The sequence below is a fragment of the Phacochoerus africanus genome, chromosome 12 (genome assembly GCF_016906955.1).
Source record: "Phacochoerus africanus isolate WHEZ1 chromosome 12, ROS_Pafr_v1, whole genome shotgun sequence".
NCBI lineage: Eukaryota > Metazoa > Chordata > Mammalia > Artiodactyla > Suidae > Phacochoerus > Phacochoerus africanus.
The window spans coordinates 49,646,041-49,666,141 of NC_062555.1; the positions used below are offsets into that span (position 1 = coordinate 49,646,041).

General features: G+C 41.3%; 1 protein-coding gene across 2 annotated transcripts in view; it reads left to right on the plus strand.

Annotated features, from left to right (window-relative positions):
- SLC39A12 (solute carrier family 39 member 12) overlaps positions 1-20,101 on the plus strand; it is an 81,697-nt gene that overhangs the window by 42,285 nt on the left and 19,311 nt on the right. Inside the window, exons 7-12 of one of the 2 annotated variants that reach the window (XM_047754947.1) lie at positions 659-831; positions 5,717-5,869; positions 9,020-9,130; positions 12,462-12,528; positions 17,022-17,180; positions 19,666-19,853. In XM_047754947.1, coding sequence (XP_047610903.1) covers positions 659-831; positions 5,717-5,869; positions 9,020-9,130; positions 12,462-12,528; positions 17,022-17,180; positions 19,666-19,853 — 851 coding nt within the window. The remainder of the gene's footprint in view (positions 1-658; positions 832-5,716; positions 5,870-9,019; positions 9,131-12,461; positions 12,529-17,021; positions 17,181-19,665; positions 19,854-20,101) is intronic. The other variant, XM_047754948.1, reaches the window with a different exon arrangement.

Genomic DNA, 20,101 nt, shown 5'->3' on the forward strand with positions numbered 1-20,101 from the left:
ATGAAAAATATTAAGTGTCTGCCAGTACTGGAGGTTGTAGTTTAAAGTGAGAGAGCAGCTCCCTGGTGACCTATTGGTTTAGGAATCCAGGGTTGTTATTGCTGTGGTGGGGATTTAATCTCTGGCTAGGGAATTTCTGCATGCCACAGGTGCAGCCAAAATAAAATTAAATAAATAAATAGCATTTATTAGAAAAAAGTCAAGTGAGAAATTATTTTCCTTGTGGGTAAAAGGTAGGCTGGTTCCCTGCTTGAGCCAACGATTTTTTTTTTTCCCCCAACACCATGGCATGTGGAAATTCCTAGGCTGGAGAACAAATGCCTGCCAACAGCAGCTACCCAAGCCACTGCAAAGACAATGCCAGATCCTTATCTTGTGCCACAGGAGAACTCCTTTTATTTGTTTGCCATTACAGTGATTTTTTTTTTAATAAGGGGTTGACAGGGTACCTTCAAAGCAACAAGGTAATTTGGTCAAAGTTTTTTCATTGTTTTCCTTACCAATTAAAACCGGAAAACCTTTTACCCAATAGAGCACTCACAAAGGAATCTCACATCCCCATTAGCTGGATTGCAGGGTGGCTCCTTCTGAAGTGCCCCCTCATGGAGGTTCTTGGAGAGACCTCTGACTGTTTTTTTGCAATCTCCTTTTGACCTAGAATATGGCTACAGCACGGTGGCTGTGACCCTGCTCACGCTGGGCTCCATGCTCGGGACAACCCTGATCCTTTTCCACAGCTGCGAGGAGAACTATAGGCTCATTCTACAGCTGTTTGTGGGCCTGGCTGTTGGGACACTTTCTGGGGATGCCCTGCTCCACCTCATCCCTCAGGTAAGCTGCTATTTTCTGCTTCAGATGGAGTGTTTCTCATTTCCCTTGATGTTTAGCCCCGGGGAGGTGTTTGCGCAGAATGTCACAGTGGCTGGGATGCATACCTTCTGTGGCCAGTGTGTTTCTTGGAAGTCAGTATTCTTGCTCATAGGAGAAAAGAGCTAAGCAGTAGATTTACCACATTCTTCTTATTTGCGAAATTTAAAAAAAAAATAGGTGATCAGATATTGATTCCTATTAAGAAAAATTCAGGAAGTGTATACTATGTATCTATACATAAAAACGAGAAATTTGGGAGTTCTCCTTGTGGTTTAGGAATAATGAACCCAACTATCCATGAGGATGTGGGTTTGACTGCTGGCCCTGCTCAGGTTAAAGATCTGGTGTTGCCGCAAGCTTTGATGTAAGTGGCAGATGTGGCTTGGATATGGTGTGGCTGTGACTGTGGTGTAGACCCACAGTGGCAGTTCTGATTCAGCCCCTAATCTGGGAACTTCCATATGCTGCAGGTGTAGCCAAAAGAGAAAAGAAAAAAGGGGGGGGGGCAACAAGATGCATTGTTTTAGCTCCCAATCCTTATCAGATCCATTCTCTGCCCTAGAAGATTGCACTTCCTCAGCTCCGTTGCAGGCTGGATTGTTCTCCTGGTTCCCCGCCCCTTCCCCCATTGGGGGCATTAAGAGAAAAGCCATAGTAGGAGAAGAGAGAGTGAGAGAGTGGCAGGGATATTTTTTCCCTGTTCCCTCCTTCTAGCACTTGCTGTAAAAGCAGCCGATTACCTGCAATATCACAGCCCCTAGGCAGGCCTCCTCCCCTGGCTCCACCTCCCACTGAGCTTCCAGAACATTCTTGCTCACCTTTGCCCTTTGCCTTTGCAACCCTAAGAATGGTAATGGTTCCCTGTAGGGTCGTTGCTAGTTTCTGGGTGTCTCATTATCCCTTATTTATGCCCTTGACCCTGCTCACCCCTCTACCCTAGCATTAACCTCTCTTCATCTGAACCATCAGGGTGAATTTCTCTTTCTTGCCCAACTTACTAGTGTCCAGATTTCCTGTAAGAAACATGCAAGCTCCAGGAAGCTGGCTTTTTGCTGAAGGCTCTGAAAGCTCTTTTATTTGTCAGAAATGAAAGGACCAGACCCTGAGAAGCCGAAGATTTCAGGGAGAAAGATCTTGAGATGCAGTTATCTATTCCCTCTGAAATCTCGCAGGATAGATAAGGACAAGCAAATGGTTTTCCTCCACTTCTCTCAAAACCAGCATGTACAAATTTTCCACAAGCCTCTCACAATTTCCTCCAGGGTCACTCTTGTGGCTCAGAGGCTCAGTAATTATTAGACATTCTGAATATTGCCAAGTGAGCATTGGAGAGATAAAACAAACCATTATTAGTTTTAATTTCCCTTGTAATCTTGTTTTCTGGAACTCTTTCAGAGCGTCTTGGTGTGAGGAGGTAGCCGATGCTTTTCCTAGGTCACTGCAGTGGGCACTTCACTGCCCAGGGTCCTGGGAAATAGGAACAGGCTCTTAAGGCTGCCTGGGTTCTCCCATTGGGGGAGGGTGCAGCTCAGAGCAGCAGGGTGGACATGGGGTGGGTGGGACTGTCAGCTGGCCCTGCAAAGACATACTGCAGAGGGGCACTTAGCTGGGTTTCACTTAGAAGGTAGTCGCTTGACTTGAGGAAGGAGATGAGGACACAAGTTATTGGGAAGAGAAAGAAAGAGGCAGGACAAGTGAGGTGGAAAAGCCAGAAAAGTCAGTGGTTCCCGAATGTAATCCAAGTCGAGTGTTTAAAGGCCTGTGCAGAAGGGAGAAAAATGCCACTGTCATGATTCCCCCTGTTAACCAGTTAAATTTATTCAGTTCTAAGGCCTACATTTCCTTCTGAAGTTGTGAGGTTTGCTTCTGTTTTGTGACATTACAGCGTCCTCTATTTTGTGAAATAATGATCATTACAAATATTAAGTGGGTATCCCTAAAGAAAAAGTTGCTTTATATGTCCTTGTTTTTGGTTCTCTCTATAAACTCAGAGTATTGTCATATATTCTTTAGATTTTTTATGGTCTATATTTTTGCACATTCATAGTGTAATAAAATCAGATGCATGAATTTCTCTCTATTATACCTAGATTTTCAGTGGGTCGTATCCTTATATCATCTTTAATTCTTATTATATTCCTCAAACAAACATATATTGGACAACATAACTTGGAAAATAGTTTCTTTGCAAGATTCCAGGTCATGAAATTTTACCATTGTTAAATAGGGTATTTTATTTTATTATTATTATTATTTTATCGCAGTCATTTTTATTTTTTCCCTTAGATTTGGTTTACAGTGTTCTATCAATTTTCTACTGTATAGCAAAGTGACCCAGTCACACATACATATACACATTCTTTTTTTTTTGCCTTTTTTTGTTGTTGTTGTTGTTATTGTTGTTGTTGTTGCTATTTCTTGGGCCGCTCCCGAGGCATATGGAGGTTCCCAGGCTAGGGGTCGAATCGGAGCTGTAGCCGCCGGCCTATGCCAGAGCCACAGCAACACGGGATCCGAGCCGCGTCTGCAACCTACACCACAGCTCACGGCAACGCCGGATCATTAACCCACTGAGCAAGGGCAGGGACCGAACCCGCAACCTCATGGTTCCTAGCTGGATTCGTTAACCACTGCGCCACGACGGGAACTCCCTATATACACATTCTTTTCCTCACGTTATCCTCCGTCCTGCTCCATCACAAGTGACTAGATATGGTTCCCAGTGCTACACAGCAGGATCTCATTGCTTATCCATTCCAGCAATAGTTTGCATCTATTAACCCCAGATTCCCAGTCCATCCCACTCCCTCCCCCTCCCCCTTGGCAACCATAAGTCTGTTCTCCAAGTCCACGAGCTTCTTTCCATAATCTGAATGTATATATGTAGATCCATACATATACTCACATACACTCATATGTACATACACATAAAGACCTGCATACATATTTAGATGAACATATATACATATAATTTCTTTTACCTTTTTTTTTCTTTTCTGTTTTTATGACTGTACTTGCAGCATATGGAATTTCCCAGGTCCAGGGTTGAATCAGAGCTGCAACTGAGTCCTATGCCACATCCGCAACAACACCGGATCTGAGCTGCATCTGTGACGTACACTGTGGCTTGTGGCAATGTCAGATCCTTAACCCACTGAGCGAGGCCAGGGATTGAACCTGCATCCTCATGGAGACTGTCAGGTTCTTAACCCACTGAGCCACAACAGGAACTCATTTTTCCTTTTCTAAATTGAATGGTCAGTAATATCCTGAATGTGGAAACCACTGAGCTGTTTTTAAACTGTCTTCTCCAGGGAAGGGAATATGATACATAACGATTTACTAGCTCACAAGAAATCATGAGGTTAACCAATGGGATGAATCAGTCAATGGGATGAGTCAACTAGAGGAAAATTCCTGATGCTTTTCTGGTATCCTTTTGTGTTCCAGAGAGCTGACAATATTGCTGGGCATGCAGGATGCACTTGATGGAAAAAGTCTTTCAGGCGGATTCCTTACTTATTTAAACATTCATTAAAAGTTTTCTTTGGAAGTTCCCTTGCAGCACAGTGGGTTAAGGATCTGGCATTTTCGATGCTGTGGCATGGGTTCTATCCCTGGCCCAGGAACTTCCGCATGCTACGGATATGACCAAAAAAAATTCAGCTAGTGAGTTCCCTTTGTGGCGCAGCAGAAACTTGAATCTGACCAATATCCATGAGGATGTGAGTTCAATTCCTAGCCTTGCTCAGTGAGTTAAGGATCCAGTATTGCCATGAGCTGTGGTGTAGGCCAGGGAACTTTCATATGCCGCAGGTGCAGCCCTAAAAAGCAAAAAGTTAAAAAAAAATTCAACTGAAGGACTGAGAATGTATGAAAATTTAGGCCAAAAAAAGCAAAAAGGAGTTCCCGTTGTGGCGCAGTGGTTAACGAATCCAGCTAGGAACCATGAGGTTGCGGGTTCGATCCCTGGCCTTGCTCAGTGGGTTAAGGATCCAGCATTGCCATGAGCTGTGGTGTAGGTTGCAGACGCGGCTCGGATCCCGCGTTGCTGTGGCTCTGGCGTAGGCCAGTGGCTACAGCTCCGATTCGACCCCTGGCCTGGGAACCTCCATATGCCGCGGGTGCGGCCCAAGAAATAGCAACAACAACAACAACAACAACAACAACAAAAAAAGAAAATTTAGGCCAGCTGTGGTATAGGCTACAAGTGGGGTGTGGGTTCAATCCCTGGCCTGGGAACTTCCACCTACCATGAGTGTTGCAAAAAAAAAGAGAGTTAATTGTTATGCAGCATGGTGAGAATAAACCCCAGTTGAAATGTATCTTTATATTTGTTCTGGATATAAAAGACATTAATTACATAAATTAAAATATATAAAGCATTGCTGTGCAAATAGATACGGATTGAATGAGTGAAAAAAATTGGCTAGGTGTTCCCTGGTGGCTCAGTGAGTTAAGGATCTGGCATTGTCATTGCTGTGGCTCAGGTCATTGCTGTGGCATGCGTTCGATCCCTGGCCCAGGAACTCCTGCATGCTATGGGCATAACCAAAAAAATTCACCTAAAGGACAGAGAAGGTGTGAAAATTTAGGGCACTTGCTGAAATAAGCTTAGGTTTTTATGCTACTCATTAGCAGAAGGTATTCAAAGCTCTCTTTTCTCATGTCTTATTTGACTCTGATTAAATCATACAGTGAAATTATTCATACGTCTAAAAGTAAACTGAGTTTTTCCACATGTTGTCATGGAGTGCCCCAGAATGAAAATTGAATATATTCAGAAATGGGCCTATGAATTAATTTTTAAGTCATCAAAATTGATTTTTCTCTCTTTTCTTTTTAGATTCTTGATGTACATAAGCAGGAAGCCTTAGAGTTTGGACATTTCCATGAAAGCAAAGGCTATATTTGGAAACTGTTGGCATTAATTGGAGGCATCCATGGATTTTTCTTAATAGAAAAATGTTTTATTCTTCTCGTATCACCAAGTGCTGAGGTATATTTTAAATTTGATTTATCTTCTGCTTTAGGGCTTCAGCGATTTGTCTTTTATTTCAGAACTACTTGTTCAGGAGTTGCCATCATGGCGCAGTGGTTAACGAATCCGACTAGGAACCATGAGGTTGCGGGTTCGATCCCTGGCCTTGCTCAGTGGGTTAAGGATCTGGCGTTGCTGTGAGCTGTGGTGTAGGTCGCAGAGGCGGCTCAGATCCTGTGTGGCTTGGCTCTGGCGTAGGCTGGCGGCTACAGCTCCGATTGGACCCCTAGCCTGGGAATCTCCATATGCCATGGGAGCGGCCCAAGAAATGGCAAAAAGACAAACAAACAAACAAACAAACAAACAAAAGAACTACTTGTTCAAAAGTCATGGACAGCTTTCTGAGGTTATCTAGGTCACGGATGGGGCTCTTATTTCTGGAAGACACAGATCATTCTGCAGGACAGCTTCCCTATAAGCATGATTATTAATTTTTAATTTTAATTTTTTAAAATTTTTAAAAATGATTTTTATTTTTTCCATTACAGCTGGTTTACAGTGTTCTGTCAATTTTCTACTGTACAGCAAAGTGAGCCAGTCACACATACATACATATATAAGTTCTTTTTCTCACATTATCCTCCATCATGCTCCATCATAAGTGACTAGATATAGTTCCCTGATTATTAATTTTTTAAACATCTATTGCTGGCTCATTAATGTACTTGTTACAACTCTCCCTTTGACCTCCCTGGCTAGTTTAGAAAGAGGAGAGGATTTCATGTATGAGAATGAAGGGATTTAAAGGCTTAGCTACCAATCTGTGCTTTGGGTATCTTTTCTAACCCCAAATGATCAAGCAAAGCAAAAACTCTGAAAAGCCACAAAATTACACATCCTTCTCTATCTTAAGGGCGTTTAAAATGATGAAAAGAAATCTCAGGCATGGGACCTGTGGCAAATCTTATTTTCCAGCTTGAAGCACTGCTTTCATTGTGTACGAATTTGATCTGTTTCTTATGTATATGACAAAATGTAAAATGTATGGCTTATTGATGGATTTTGTTTCTTTTTGCTCTCACACATTATCCTATAAGAACTGATGAAAAGTCGTGTTGGATGGTTTAAAAGGTAAATGCTTGTGGAAAGTGCTAGGACACTGAAATAAGTAAGCTTTCCTTACAATGTTCTGGGGCTCTGCAGTCCTTCTGGTTTTCTAGTTAATTCTTGACTTTCTACCTGTTCAGTAGTATAAAAATGCCTGTGTTTAGGGCACACATTAGCTGTCTTTTAAAATATCAGCCCTTGTTTATTATTATTACTATTCTAGATTTATTCAAAAATTCCATTTTATGCATCAAAAATAAGGTGGTTGGAGTTCCTGTTGTGGCTCAGTGGTAACAAATCCAGCTAATATCCATGAGGATGTGGGTTCAATCCCCGGCCTCGTTCAGTGGGTTAAGGATCTGACATTGCCATGACCTGTGGTTTAGGTCACAGATGCGGCTCAGATCTGGTATGGCTGTGTCGTAGGCCTCAGCTACAGCTCCACTTGGACCTCTGTCCTGGGAACATTGATATGCTGCATGTGCAGCCCTAAAAAGCAAAAAAATTAAAAAAAAAATAAGGTGGTTAATAGGTAGAAGGATGATAAATGGATAGACAGGTGATAAAATAGAGTAAAATGTTAAGGGTAGGATCCAGGGAGTGAGAATCTGAGCGTTGACATCACAATTCTTTCAATTTTTCTCTATACTGGAGAATTTTCATAATAAACAGATTTTAATCAAAATCCCCCCAAAAATCTGTTTTAAGAAATCAGGGGTATTCTCTGGCCTGGAGCCCAAGCTAGGAGGCTAGAGTGATTCAGAAAGGAGCGGTGTCAGCTTCAAACCCAGCACTTATTCTAAAAGTTTGGGAACTTAACCTCACAAAAAGTGTTTTAATCTAACCAAAGGACCATAATGTGGTCCCCATTTATACACAATAGACTAGCCTTCCTGGCCTGGGAAAGCCTTCCTGGACTAGCTTTCCCCAGCGTATCAACCTAGGCATGATAATTAGAATTGAAAGCAGATGGAAATGAGTGAAGTAAATTCTGCACTCCTCAAATCAGAGGGTTTTTTTCAGTTTGTCCTTGGACTTGTCAGGCCACTTTGAGTTTTAAGAATATAGCGGAAGATTCATTATAGAGTATAAAATAAAAGGAATGAGAATATTTTATAAGCTACAGGTACGTTATTTTTTTTCCTTTATTTTTTTAAGTTAAAGTATATTTGATTTACAATGTTCTGCCAATTTCTGCTATACAGCAAAGTGACTCGGTTTTATATATATATATACACACACATATATATGTATACTTGTGTATACATTCCTTTGCTTACTTATCTCCCATCATGGTCTGTCCCAAGAGAGTGGATATAGTGCCCTGTGCTGTATGGTAGGACCCCATTGCTATCCATTCTAAATGTAATAGTTTATGTCTGCTAACCCCAAACTCCCCATCCATTCCTCCCCCTCCCCCTTGGAAACCACAAGTCTTTTTTTCTTTTTTTTTCAGGGCCGCACCCATGACAATGGAGGTTCCCAGGCTAGGGGTCAAATTGTAGCTGCAGCTGCCAGCCTACACCGCAGCCACAGCAACATGGATCTTTAACCCACTGAGCGAGGCCAGGGCTTGATCCTGCATCCTCATGGATCCTCGTCAGATTCATTTCTGCTGAGCCACAACGGGAAGTCCAACCACAAGTCTTTTGCAGCTACAGGTACTTTAACGAGTGCCTCTCTTTCTGGAGATATTAATTTCGTAGTTATGGGGTACAGTATAGTTTCCTTTATCATCATTTTGGTATCTCCATCAAGAAGAGCTCACACTTTAACTTTGCAGTAAATAAAAAAGACAATATTAAAAACTACCACTGTTCAAGCCTTTGCAATTTGTGACTAGCATTTTCAAAGTTGCATTCTTAGAATATGCATGTTTCAGGGCAGTCCTGTGCTGTTCCATTTCAGCAGGCGTTTATCCTGAAGAAATTCTCCCAGGAACTCTTTTTGTGTCCCCCACCACTTTGGCCAATAAGCGAAACCTGAAATAGAACCATGGAATTGACAGGCTGCACCTGTGTTCTCTGGCTTCCGCACTAATTTTAAACCATCCTCATCCAGCAGGGCGTGTCATTGGTTAATGGGCATGTGGGACATACCCACCATCTTGCATTCAACTCTGAATTAAGTGACCAGACAGGCAGAGGCAAATCTGCTTCAACCATCCAGTTGGTAGGTTGCCCATCTGAAGTATTCTACTGATTTGATTCCCTTCTTTCCTCTATTCCTTGATAAATGAAAATCAGTAGACTAGATAAATGAAATTCGCTCCTGATTTGCTTATTCTTGACCATGATAAATCCTATTTAGAAACCTGCCACACACCTTAAGTCTATTTTAAAGCGTAAAATGCATTTTGCACAGATTCACGTCACTGTTATGTGCACCACTTTGAAACACAGATGGATTAGACTGACATAATACACATATCCCTTTGTTGTTGTTGTTGCTGTTTTGTCTTTTTGCCTTTTCTAGGGCCGCTCCCGCAGCACATGGAGGTTCCCAGGCTAGGGGTCTAATCGGAGCTGTCGCTACCAGCCTACGCCACAGCCACAGCCACTAGGGATCTGAGCCATGTCTGCAACCTACACCACAGCTCATGGCAACACCGGATCCTTAACCCACTAAGCAAGGCCGGGGATTGAACCTGCAACCTCCTGGTTCCTAGTCGGATTCGTTAACCACTGAGCCACGACGGAAACTCCAATAATACACGTATCCTTAACTGCTATGTTTACAAGGTTTCATAAGCCAGCCGGCCTTGAGGTTTTTCCATTCTGAACAATCCTTCGTCATGACGAGGGGAGGGCAAATAAATGCTGAGCAAGGAATTAGAGCATCTAGGAGTGGGATGTTCCTTTCATAATGGAGGAGAGAATTTTGCCCAAGAAGATGCCTCATAGTAAGCGCCTTCTGTTACACTGAGTTTTTCATGATAAAAATCTTCCAGATGAATTCTCAAAATGCAGCCTCCAATCCGGTTCCAAACAGTATTTCCATTCTAATTCTTAAAGTAACAAATCAAAGACAGACAGAGAAAATATAAAAGTATACATCAGAGTTAGAAAACTTGCCTCCTGTAACTGTGGCTTTAGGAGAGGGGGGTTACAGTTCAAGGGTAGATTTCTGAGTGGAGAGAAGTAGGCTATTGCTGAGACGTTAGCCTGGCCAAAAAAAAAAAAAAAGTCTGGCAGTAGATTGCAGAACTAGAGCTAACTCAGAGATCCGAACAAAAACCCCACAATTTTTACAAAATGATTTTTTTTAAGCTCTGTTGTGTTTATTGGTTAGATATGTCACATGTGGTTTGCATGAAGGTAACTTGGAGCTGAGATTCTTTTTTCAATCATTTTAAGGCTGACTTCATTCCTTCTGTGTGAATGAAGTGTCCAAAATCCCAAAACACATATAAGCAGACCTCTGAAGCTAATTTAATGAGGTTAGGATGATTTGACTGCTCTAACTCACTAATGATGCCGTCCCCATCTCTTCTGAGACATAGAAATAACACGAACTTTTAGGATTGTTTGACAGGTTCTATTTCCTAATTCTGAAGGAAGAAGAGGAACTCACAAATCTTTCCAATCATCAAAAAAGTCTTAGATGTTTGCCTCTAAATTCCTTTATGTAGTTAGTGTCATGATACATAGCTTTGGGGGGGGGGGGAGAATCTTGGAATAAATATGTGAACTCCTGTCTTTTGATAGAACTGTAGAGCCTTTTGATTATGATCAGGCTTTTGATACAATGTAATTTAGAAAGATAGTTTTATTTTTTTAAGTTTTATTGAAGTAGAGTTGATTTACAAGGTTGTGATAATTTCTGCTGTACAACCAAGTGATTGAATTATACATGTATATATATATATATATGCACATGAATGTATATATTCATTCTCCTCTTTTCCCACATAGATGATCACAGAATATTGGGTAGAGTTCCCTGTGCTCTACAGCAGGTCCCCTTTGGCCAGTCATTCCCTATACCTTAGTGTGCTAAAAAAAGACATTTTATAAAACTGCTAGATCTACCAATTTCAGGCAAGAGGCCTGCGTACCTCCTCTAATGCTTTCAGGTCCTACATTCTCAGCTATCCTTTTCCAAAAATAGCCTATCAACTCCATCTTTTGAATAGCTGCTGTTATGCTAACATGTGGATGTTCAGTTTACTTTCTATTTTATGTTTTTAAAAAAGACACTTTGTCTCACATTAAATTCGTCTCGAAGTTTCCACAATTTGGGGTGCTATGAATATGCTTCTAAAAGGACATAGCCCAGGAGTTCCTGATGTGGCTCAGTGGTAACACTTCTCACTAGTGTCCATGAGGATGGGGATTCGATCCCTGGCTTTGCTCGACGGGTTAAGGATCTGGTGGCATTGCGGTGAGCTGCAGTGCAGGTTGCAGACAAGGCTCGGATCTGGAGTTGCTGTGGCTGTGGTGTAGGCCAGCACCTGCAGCCCCAGTTTGACCCCTAGTCTGGGAACTTCCATATACAGCAGTTGCGGCCCTAAAAAACAAAACAAAACAAAACAAAACAAAAAGTTGAAAGAATATATTCTATAGGCAGAAAAGAAGTATTCTTTTCACATAATAGAATAAGCCTCTGAAGGCTAGAGAAAGAAGGTGACTTTCCTGAAGTTGCACCATGAGTCCGTCTCTGAAATAAAGTCACATCATCTCGATTTGTGGAAGCCAATTTCAGAATCCCACTTTCCTGTCAGGTGAAAGGGTGAAGAAGCTTTTAAAATGTATGCAATTGTCTTTTGTAAGCTTGTCAATCTGCCTTCCTAATGAAGAATTCTCTAACTGACTGGAAAAGCAACAAAAACAGCATCTTGTACTATTGTGAAGGAAATGAGGTGTTAGGTATGCAAGGGTTTCTTCTCCACAATCGCCTTCAAGATCGGAAGGTGCGTCCTAGATCCACCATCCACCAGATGGGAGGAGTGTAAACTTAGGTCATGAATCAAGAATCAGGAGTTCCTGCTGTGGCCAACAGGATCAGTGGCGTCTCTGCAGCGCCAGGACGCAGGTTTGATCCCCAGTCCAGCACAATGGGTTAAAGGATCCCTTCATAATTGCAGCTCAGATCTGATGCCTGGCCTGGGAACTCCATATGCCACAGGGTGGGCAAAAAAGAAAAAAACAAAAAGGAATCAAGAATCATTATTTTCTCTACAGCTTTTGGATTTTATAAAGGCTTACATAATTTAAGAGTGAATTATAGACTTGAGATGTAGCTACTACTGAGATGTAGCTTCTAGCCCTCTATGGAAGACTCTGATCTAGGCAAGAGGACTATTTTTATCTAAATGTAGATAGTGGAAAAAACATGCCTGTAGACTCTTAGCTCAACCTTTTCTGTTTGTCTATGAAATGTTCTAATATACTTCAGAAAATCAAAATGTCTTTTGATGTTCAGCATAACTCTTTAGTTGTTTCATTTTGCAATAAAGTGATGACTTGTTTATCTTTCATTTTTATTTTTAAATTTAAAATAGAAAAGCCCAGAAGACTCACAGGCAGCTGAAATTCCTAGAGGCAGTATGACTGCCCCCAACAGAAAATGTGAGTACCAGTTAAAAAAACATCAGATGGAGAAAGTGCCGTAGAAAAAGGTGATATCTTCTTTGAAATAAAAATGTCAAAGCCATATGAAATTCGTCTTGGGTATGTATTTCAGTATTAAAATCTTTGCAATGAAAATTTTCATATTCATTCCTATCAGTCTTTCAAATGTCTTACACATTAATGTTAACTTACCCCATTCTTTAAGAATGTTTTCCTTGATTGCTTAAAACCAAACCTCTGGAAACTTTGATTGGTATACTTATGTTATCAAGACTCCTTTAAAATCTTGCTTACATGATGATTTGAGCCTTTCACTTCCCATGAAGTTTGGAGACTTTATTGGTTTTTTGTCTTCTAGCACAGTCTGCTGGTAATTCATCCCAAAGGTGTCTCTCCTTTTTGGTATTGTTGTTAAGGTAGTAGAGTTTGGAGTCCCCGGTGATTCAGTGGGTTAGGCATCCAGTGTTGTCACTGCTATGGCTTCAGTCGCTGCTGTGGCACAGGTTTGATCCCTGGCAGGGGAACTCCCCCCTACGCCATGGGCTTGGCCAGAATTAAAGAGAGTAGAGTTCAAATCAGTTATGTCTCCTTATTCATATCTTATCCTCTAACTCATTTGTTTGCGTAATTTGCATCCAGCCTTTTTCTGTCCATGATTTTCCCTGTTCCTGAATTTGCCTTAGCCATTTTGCATAGGACTTTCTTCCTTTTTGCTTATGCTTCGGAGTAATTTCTAGAATTTTTTTTTTAAAGGTCTGTGTGGGTTTTCATCAGTTGCTCCAGAATCCTCGTCCCATTTTTCTCACTGATATTACCCTTTTGTGAACACATTTCCCAGTGTTTTAATGTAAAGCAGTCATGGTTCATTATTCCCATTCCACCATAATAAGTTCGTTACCGAATAAGAAAGGCAGCTATTGAGTATTTATTATATACCAGGCACAATGCTAAACACACGGCATAGATTATCTCATGTAATCCTCTTACAACTTACTCAAGTAAGGATAATTAATATCCAAAAGATACAAATGAAGAGACCAGTTGTTCAAAAGGCTAGGTCGCTGCCCAGGTCGCTGCACCAAAAATTTCCTTGTGATCCTTCATTCATGTCTGCATCCCTGTGTTTTTTCACACACATTCATTCATTCATTTCAGAAATGTTTGAAGAGAGTTCTCTGGTGGCTCAGCAGGTTACATGGCTGTGTTTTCACTGCTGTGGCTCTGGTTACTTCTATGGCACAGGTTCGATCCTTGCATGAGGCAGGCATGGCAAAAAAAAAAAAAAAGGAGGAAATCTTTGAAGGTGTATGTCCTGTGGGGAATAAAAATAGGAATGATCTTGTTTTCACTGTGGTTGAGGATAAAAATACTGAGAAGAACATACAGGATGGTAACAATCATTCTGAATGAGTTCGATGTTTTAACTCCTGTAATTTATTTATATGATGCAGAATATGTAATTACACAGTCTGCCCAACTCTGCTTTCAGGATATTGTTAGTGATGTTTTTCCTTCTAAATCTTTGGTTCTAGGAGCAGTGTTTGAATGCCTGGCACCTAGAAGGTGTCTAGGAGACTTTTTTTTTTTTTGTATTTGTTTTTGGAAGAAGGGAGTTGGAAAGAAGGCTACACCTGGTCAAATTAGGAGCCGGGAGCAGATGCTCGAGCAGGGAGTAATGGTCTTTTTCAAATATTTCATAGACCTCATATCTTTCCACTTCCGCTATCAAGCACAGCATACAGAATGAATAGGGAACACATCCAAATGCAATTACTCAGCTGCCTTTTGCCAGGGACATATTGAATTAGCCTCAAATATTTGATGATTTCTTTCGTATGACCTCAATGGTGGAGCTCAGCTTGTGTTTCAGCAGACAGGATGTGAAAATCCCATCCATAGCCTGACTTAAATAAGCAGAAAGCAACATGATACAAGGTCCAGCCCATGTATCACCATAGGAAACCTCTGATAAGTCAGAAATGTGGAACTCAAGTGTGACTGCCAGGTACCAAAGGAAAGGTAAAAGAGTATTGATAATTCTGTAATGAGTACATTGGTCTGTCGGTGAATGTTTATCTTCTGTTGAATATTTCACTTAACTTAAACAGTGTGCACAATGGGTTCCTTGTAGCTTATATGCAAATATGTGTATTTGCTTTATAGCTTGTTACATGTCCAAGAGCTGACATTTAGAAACCCCTCATCAGAGATAATAAAATAATGGGCAACAAAAATAGGCCATCCTGTTTCTTGGCAGAGTATAAATTGGATAAAGATTTTCATGTGACTATATCCTCTTCATATCAAAAGTATATGTAGGCACCTGGAAATCGCAATTTATCTGTATGCCACAGTGTTGTCAGATGGACTGAATTATTTTATTTCCCCAAAGAAGAGCTTTACTTCTAAACATTGGCAGGAAAGGCCAAGCAACTTGTTTGCATTATTAGGCTGTGTGAGTTTCCAAGCAATGGCATTAAGAACTCTCTGAGGAGTTTATGCTGTGGCTCAGTGGGTTAAGGACCCAACATTGTCTCTGTGAGGATGCAGTTCAGTCCCTGGCTCTGCTCCGTGGTTTAAGGATCCAGTGTTGCCATAAGCTGGGATCCAGGTCACAGATGCAGCTTGGATCCTGTGTAGTCGTGGCTGTGGTCTAGGACTGCAGCTGCAGCTCCGATTCAACCTCTAGCCTGGAAACTTCTATGTGCCACAAGTGCGGCCCTAAAAAGAAATAAAACAAAACCTCTCTGAATTCAATAATTTGATATTTAGGCTGTGTTTTTATGACTGCTGCCAAAAATCTTCCCATTTTTGACAAACAATAAAATGAATTAGGATACCAAAAGAAGGATAGAAATGAGTCTCACAGCAGTGGTTCTAAAATAAAGCTTTTTTTTTTTAGAAGTAAAATGCATGGGATATCTTTGCAACACAGGCAATAGGCTTATCTCCTGCCTGGTACTCTGGGCTATATCTGCTGTTTCCTGAACTGCCTTATTTCACAGTGTGGGGTATGCGACAAGTCAAATTATACTCCCCAGATAAAACAACAAACCACGTTATAGTATAGTCCCCTCCATAGTCTTAGCCCATGGGACAGAAACCAGAAGGTACCCTCTTCCTATTTTTACTGAGTGTACACTTAGTAGACTATTGTCTGTGGTTCTAACAGCAACAGTAGTGACTCGGCATGACGGTCACACAGTCTATACCAACTGAGTGAAGCTTCAGACAGTGGCGATGATTTTAATGGTTAATCTTAGCAAAGGGTCTACCTAGGCAATTCACTGTCAGAAGAAGTGTTATCCTCAAAATACTTTAAAAAAATGTTTTAAATATAGTTGATTTACAATGTCGTGCCAGTGACCCAGTCATACATATGTATATCAATTCTCTTTTTCATATTCTCTTCCATCATGGTCTATCCCAAGAGACTGGACATAGTTCCCTGTGCTGTACAGCAGGACCTCCCTGCTTATCCATTCTACACATAATAGTTTGCATCTGCTCACTCCTAGCTCCCCGTCCAGCCCGCACTCTCCCCACCCCTACACCCTTGACAACCACAAGTCTGTTCTCTGTGTCTATAAGTCTGTTTCTCCCAATACTTTTAGTATTTGTATAGGGTTCCACCCTATGATGAGATTACACTGCTATACCATTTTAGCTTTTTGAAAACAAATTCTATTAAAAACTCAAACCCACTTATGATCTAATTATTGTATTAATTAAACCCATCATGGTCCACATTATTTCATTGGCTCGCCGCTAATCAGATCATGTACATGAGGTAACGGAACCCCAAGTAAAAAGCTTCTCTTTCTTTTATTCAATGTCTAGTTGGTTTAGTCCTGAGAGGTATTTTTCAGGAAGACGGAATATTCAGTAATGGTTCTGAAGCTAACTTTGGGATCAGAAGGTTCTTTTGAGGTCATATTTGGGAGTGAATGAGGCAGTGCGGGAGGGTCATTACTACCAACTGGAAAAGAAAATGGTCCCAAAGTGGTGAGAGGTTGCCAGGTGACTCCAGCAGAGGCACACAAGGGACTTCTGACTCAGAGGAGAGTTTGGGAAAACAGACTCCATTTCAATGACATGCTCCATGGAGGATCTTACATCATTTAAAAATGCTTTATGAGAGACCTATATGGAAAGGCCATCGATAGTATTTTGGAAGGCTGTAACAGTACTCTTCTTATTTTCTTCTTTGGCACAGCTGAACAGGGCGAGAGAAGAAGGAATGCTGTCATTGAGCTCATTATTAGTCAGACCCACTAGAAAAACAGTGACCATACTTCCCAGTATACTGTATCATATCAGTTACCATATTTGCAGATGCAGGCTTGACTTATTTGGAAAGCTGAAACAAAGTGGCATTACTTAATCTGATGCAATTTGAGAACCTCGAGGATGAATGGGATTGAAGAATTCCATGCAATGTGTAGTGAGTGCTCTGTTAATGCTTCTCACACCTTTGTTTGGTTCTTTAGGCAAAACCATCAGCTTGTTGGCAATAATGATCCTGGTTGGGGACAGCCTGCATAATTTTGCAGATGGCCTAGTAATAGGAGCAGCCTTCTCATCCTCATCTGAGTCAGGCGTAACCACGACCATTGCTATCTTGTGTCATGAAATTCCCCACGAAATGGGTAAGTCTGACGGCAGAGTCTCTGTTTCCTGCTTGTTGAGAAACATTATAATGTATGTCTAGCTAGAGTTTACTAGCTTCCTTTTCCAACATACAATTGAAAGATGAATACTTTCTGTCCATAATAGCCTCTTTTTTTTTTTTTTTTTTTTTTTGCCCACATCCTTGGTACATGGAAATTCCCAGGGATCAAACCGAGTCACAGCTGCAACCTACACCATAGTTGCAGCAACACCAGATACTATTGCACAGGGCCGGGGATCAAACCCACGCCTCTGCAGTGACTCAAGCCACTGCAGTCAGATTCTTTTTTTTTTTTTTTTCTGTCTTTTGGCCTTTTCTAGGGCCACTCCCGTGGCATCTGGAGGTTCTCAGGCTAGGGGTCTAATCGGAGCTGCAGCCTCCAGCCTATGCCACAGCCACAGCAATGCCAGATCTGAGCCGCATCTGCAACCCACACCACAGCTCACAGTAATGCCAGATCCCCAACCCAGTGAGCAAGGCCAGGGATCAGACCTGCAACTTCATGGCTCCTAGTTGGATTCATTAACCACTGAGCCATGACGGGAACTCCTGCAGTCAGATTCTTAACCCACTATGCTGCAGCAGGAACTCCCATAATATATTTAAACCATAAAAAGCAAAGTACTAGAAAAAAAATTGCTTAAACTCAGGATAAAATTCAGTTAGATGCCTTTATGATAACTCCCAGAGCCAGACATGACTCTTTGGGGGATTCTGCAGAACTCTGAGGGAGAGAGTCATTCAGAGAAACCGTCTTTAAAAAATTTTTTTAAATTAGAGTTGATTTACAATGTTCCTTCAGTTTCTGCTGTACAGCAAAGTGACCAGTCATACATATATGTTCTTTCTTTTTTTTCATACTATGAATTTCGGCATAAACTTTGAAATCTGCATGTTAAATGTGGAGAAAACATTAAGAGGGGACCTTAATCCACTGGGTCGGCAAACAAGCCAACGAGCTAAAATAGCATTTACATGAAAGCCAAATCATGGTCTCATCAACCCGATTTATAGGAAATGTCTAAAGCCCAGCGTAACATTGAAATGGCAGTTGTATGGTAGCAGATGTACATAGGACTTTTTGGATAATCTTAATAGCCCATGTAATTCAAATCCTGCCTCCTAGGAACCAAAATGAGATAGAATAGACATTTCTGCGACAGCTTCAGAAAGAAGAGGCTGGTCCCAGGCATAGCGTGCCCTAGGGGGGAGGGTTCCTGGTGGTCACTCTTTCTTCTCCCACTTTCTCGTTTCCATTCCCTGCCGGGACCACCCCTGCCCTCTCGTGCTCTGTGTCTGTCCCTGACCATCACAGATTCATTCCTCTGTCTGGAATTTGTCCCAGATCCTTCCTGAATCCATGAAAACCTACTTGGTCTGAGCACCATAGGTATGGTCCTGTTTTAAGCTCCTATAATGAAACTAACAGGCATGGGTGACAGTCTGTGGCCGGCCAGCAAAGATTTCTTAAGACCTGTTCATGGAATGAATTATGCACTAGCACCAGGAAACTGAGTCCTCAGGCTGCCTCTTTATTGGATTTCAACTACTTCTCAATTTCCCATACTAAGAAATAAAGCCTTTCAGATTAAAAGGATGTATGGTCACTTTACTTCTTTTTTTTTTTTTTTCTTCCCCTAGGGCTGCAGGTGCAGCATACGGAAGTTTCCAGGCTAGAGGTCAAATCAGAACTGTAGTTGCAGGCTACACCACAGCCACAGCAATGCTAGATCCAAGTCACATCTGTGACCTGCACTGCAGCTTGCAGCAATGCTGGATCCTTGACCCACTGAGTGGGGCCAGGGGTCAAACTAGCATCCTCATGGATAATAGTTGGGTTCGCTTCTGCTGAGCCACAATGGGAACTCCAAAAGATGGTTCTTCTTTTGTAGGAAGTGTGGATAGAATAAGGCTCCCCCTTTTCTATAATCATCGAGGCCATAAAACATTTTCTAAAGGAAAAATTTGTTTTCTAACCAATTTTTGCAACATTTTAAAATCTCATGTTGTCATTTTTTTTTCCCTTTCCCCATAGCAGTTCCTGCATAAGTAAAAAAGAAATGCCCATAAAAATGTTTAGTACCTTGGGATTTTGCATGTCAAGTTTCCAGGTAAAAAGGTTTGGAGATCCCAGGCCAGCACGTTTTATTTTGCACTTGTCTAAGCTGAAAATATCACGGGACATTTGGAACTACAGAGCACGTCGCAGTTCTCTCCGTATATACTATCTTCAGGAGCATTCAAAGGAACAGAACTCTTGAAATAGAGCTTCCTAAAGTGTAATGAGTTGGGCTATAAATCCTAAAGAATTATAGGAAAATGTTTCATTAACTGATCATTCAATTTTACATATAAAATCAAACCCAGTTGCTGAAATTTGAAACAAACTAATAGCAGATGACTCTAACAAAGGCATCATCAGTTAAGCGGTGATTCTCTTTTCTTTTTTCCTTAAATTCCAGGAGACTTTGCTGTGCTCTTAGGCTCTGGACTGCCTATTAAGATCGCCATCCTGGTGAATTTTATAAGTGCTTTAACCGCCTTCGTAGGACTGTACATCGGCCTGGCCGTGTCAGCGGATCCCTGTATTCAAAACTGGATCTTGACCGTTACTGCCGGGATGTTCTTATACTTATCCTTGGTAGAAATGGTAAGCGATGAGCTTCTCTTTTGCTGTTCCAAACACTAAAAAAAAAAAGTGACTCAGAGAAAAAGCAATGAAGTGAACAGGTCCCTGGGGAGAAAAGAAGGCGAATGTAAATAACAACATAAAAGATTCAGGAAATATTCTGTGCAATTCAAGGAAGGAAGTTGTCGGCAGAAGGAACCTAATTTGAGGTCTAGAAAATATTGACATTCTTCACGTGAATTTAAGGGGGAATGAATGAAACCTTTACC